This window comes from Myotis brandtii, unplaced genomic scaffold (genome assembly GCF_000412655.1).
Source record: "Myotis brandtii unplaced genomic scaffold, ASM41265v1 scaffold265, whole genome shotgun sequence".
In the NCBI taxonomy this organism is placed as follows: Eukaryota; Metazoa; Chordata; class Mammalia; order Chiroptera; family Vespertilionidae; genus Myotis; species Myotis brandtii.
The window spans coordinates 1,104,060-1,107,585 of NW_005360086.1; the positions used below are offsets into that span (position 1 = coordinate 1,104,060).

General features: G+C 58.8%; 1 protein-coding gene across 1 annotated transcript in view; it reads right to left on the reverse strand.

Moving 5' to 3' along the window:
- Nucleotides 1-17: 17 nt before the first annotated feature.
- The window catches only part of DLX3 (distal-less homeobox 3), an 18,401-nt gene continuing 14,892 nt past the window's right edge, over nucleotides 18-3,526 (reverse strand). The window contains exons 4-7 of the mRNA XM_014541138.1: nucleotides 3,396-3,506; nucleotides 3,267-3,289; nucleotides 2,619-2,678; nucleotides 18-1,857 (exon numbers count right to left, since the gene is read on the reverse strand). Coding sequence (XP_014396624.1) covers nucleotides 1,510-1,857; nucleotides 2,619-2,678; nucleotides 3,267-3,289; nucleotides 3,396-3,506 — 542 coding nt within the window. The 3' untranslated portion in view covers nucleotides 18-1,509. The remainder of the gene's footprint in view (nucleotides 1,858-2,618; nucleotides 2,679-3,266; nucleotides 3,290-3,395; nucleotides 3,507-3,526) is intronic.

The following is a 3,526-nucleotide window of genomic DNA, read 5'->3' on the forward strand; positions in this document are numbered from 1 at the left end:
TTCAAAGAGCTCAATGGTTATTTCCTTCTTTTTTATTAACATTACATATAAAGATGGTCCAGTAAGAAAGCAGAAATGAGAAGGCTGGGAGGGAGTGGGAGCTGGCTCCGTTCCTGCCCCCCTGGGTGGGACTGTTGGAGATCCAGCATTTCTCTTCTCATTTCTGCACCCCCCACCGAACCCCAATCCAGCCAGAGCCCATCCCTGTGTCTCGCAGCTCACGACGCACAGGCAGGTACATCCAGGAGGAAAGGGCCACATAAATAGGAAACCACACAGGGAGGAGGCAGCTCTTTCTGTTGCTCTTAGAAAAATACAGACTATATATATATATAGCTACAGTCTTCTACCTCTCCTCTTCTGCAAGGGTTGACCACATCAGGGGTGGAGGAAAGTTAGCTCTGGGGGGATGTCTGGGCCAGGAGGGGCAGTGCCACCAGCCCTCCGATAGCTACCCCCTCACCCCTCAAGGCACCAAGCTACAACCCCCCCTCTCCTGTGCACTTCACCCCATGCACTCCGTTTCCAAGGCCACCGGAAAGGGGGTGTTTTGGGGTTTGTCTTGCCTGGTATGTCTCCTTGGAGACTTGGGGTTTGGCACCAAAACTGCCAGCTTACTGGAGGAGAAGAAGAGGGGTGGGGGGAGAGGAAGAGGTGGGGGGGCAGCGCAGAGGTGCCTACCGAGGGGAGATTGATCCTATCTGTTAACAATGCCCTTTGTTTTCCTATTTTTCAACAGCTTTTAAAACCAAAGTTGTGCAAAGTCCTGTACACAGAAGAAGAAATGGGTCCTTAGGAAAGACTTCTAAGACCCACCGCTCCTCTCCCACCAGAGCGGGGAGAGGAGGGAGATGACTCCTGGAGTTCTTCCCTCTGACGCCCCAATTATTAAAATATCCCCCCCCCACTTTCCTTGCTTTGACCCTCAAATCTTAAACAAGGGCTGCAAGTGCGGGGCGGGGGCTGGCTGGGGTCCCACCCTGAGTCCCAGTCTCCACGTCCAATGTCTCTTTGGCAGCGGGGATGCTCAGGAAGAGGGGGCCACAGTTCACGTAGGAGGAACCAGGCCTGGCAGGCCCCGGCACCCACAATGCCTGGTGTCCCAGACCAGGCCCGACCGGCAAACACTCCCCAGTCCCCCAGCCCCCACGGTCTCCAGTCTGGGAAACAAGTACTAAGTGTTAGAGGCGGCAAGGTGACAAGCCACGTAAAGCCAATCCAGGCACCTGGGACAGAAGGAGGACACCTGTCCCGGCTGGAGGGGAGTGTCCCAGCATCTGGAAGGGTACCCCAGTGTCTAGGCAGGGGGACAGAGGTTCGGGGGGACATCCGTGGCCCATGCAAATTTCATCTGGAGCTCTTGGGTCCCTGGAGGAAGGGACAAGGGCAGGGGAAGGGGCGTTCCCTTCCCCCGGTGCTCCTCGATGATTCCTGAGTGTCGGCGAGGACAGAGACGCCTTCTGTCTGGTCCCGGGAGTCCTTCGTGGGAGGTTCAGGCCAGGTGGGTGCTCAGTACACAGCCCCAGGGTTGGGCGGGGGCCCCGGCGAGGCATGGTGCAGGGTGGCCGGCTGAGGCGGCTGCTGCTGTAAGTGGGGTCCGCTCAGGTTCTGTGCGTGATACCAGGAGTTGGTGGGGTCGTCCAGGTAGCTGGGGGAGGCACTGTACGGGAGCGGCGGGGGCAGCTGGCTTCGGGCAGGGGCCGGAGTGGAGTGGGAGGAGGTGTCCCAGAGGGCGGGTGACGGAGGCGAGTTGCAGGCCATGGAGTCGCTGTTGTTGGGGCTGTGCTCCAGGGGCACCTCCCCGTTCTTGTAGAGCTTCTTGAATTTGGAGCGGCGGTTCTGAAACCAGATTTTCACCTGCACCCGAGAAGAAAGGGGAGCTAGTTAGCCTCTCAGCATGCCGAGCGAAAAGCCCGAGCGAGGGACATCCAGCTTAGAGACGGCAAGGCCAGTTCCTGTGCCAAATGCCAGGACGCAGGCAAAACCCTGGTATCCTGACTCCCAGGCCACCATCTTTTTTTCTACCCGGGATAGAGCTGTGGCAGGAACTTCCAACCACCTGGATCCAAATTCTACTCGGCCACTTACTCCGAGTGTGTGTGACCTGGGGCAAGTTACTTAACCTCTCTAGTTCTGGCCTTCCTCATCTGAAAGTGGGGGTGGTCGAAGCCCCATCACCTACCTCCCGGGGTCATTACGATGCTCAAATGAGTTAAGACAGAGGAAGAACTCAGAGCAGCCGGGTATACAGCAAACGCCCAGTAAGAGGCACCCAGGTGGGCGATGGGCAGTTGGTGGCCTCTTGTTCACATTAGAAACCCAGAGGCACACAGATACAAACACACACCCACACACGCATCTCCATGTGCAGGAACGTACCCACTCGCCACTTCACACACAGACACCAGACTATAAAGATACACACACACAGATCCTCCTTCCAGATAAACACCCACAGACCGGGGCACGGAGGAGACCTCCGGGGCTGCCTAATGGGGGTGGACCTGGGGACTCGGGAGCAGGTGAGCCAGGCTTCCCCACACTTCCCCGGGGTATCTCCCCCTCCCCCTGCTGCTCCCCACCCCATGACTGGTACAAACAATGAATCAGCTTCTCACCGGGTGACCCAGATTCCCGGCGGCCGGGGCCCCACGCAGGCAGCCGCAGCCCAGGCCAGCCTGTCAACACCTGCAGGGAGCCAGGCAGCCACCACTCCTCCCCTGAGCAGGGACAGGCGGCTGGGGGCTTTAGGCCGAGGGCGGGGCTCCCACCTTGAGTCCCTGTCCCCCTGGGGAGGGAATCTCTCCTCTCCTCTCCGCTCCAGGCAGGGGAAGGGTGGAGCATGGGGCGGATGAGCAGCAGAGGGGTGTTTTGAAGCAAGTATGCATTTTTGTGCGTGCACTCACCAGTGTGCACAGTCACGTCCACACCCCCACCCTCCACAAACGCCGTGGCCCTTGACAGGTCACCCTCCTTTATGTGTGAATTCCCACGTGTACCCAGACACAAGAGCATGTGTGCAAATATTGTACACGTGTGTGCACATGTACGTACACCTCTGCACACATGCTGGCCTGCTGAGAAGACACATGTGGACTCCTATCAAGCGAGGGGCCAGCACTGTGGGAGCTTGGGGTTTGGGAGTAGAGAGGAAGGACGACACCTCTGCTGGCCACAGACATACACAGTTGCACAGGCTCTCAAACACCCATGCGGTGCTAATCGGGAACTTCGGACAGAAGTGGAGACTTGGGGGGCCCCTCTACCCACAGGCAAGGGCTTCCAAGGGCTGCAGGGAGTTTAAAAGGCCCTTCAGGCTCGGTAGTGCCTGGGGAGTCCGGGGTCCCGCGCGGCCCCACCGACGCCCCGCCAGCCTAGATGTCCCCCAGACTGACCTGTGTCTGCGTGAGGCTGGTAGCTGGAGTAGATGGTGCGCGGCTTGCGGACCTTCTTGGGCTTCCCGTTCACCATGCGCACCTCGGCTTCCGGCTCCTCTTTCACCGACACTGCGAGCAACGCACCGGGC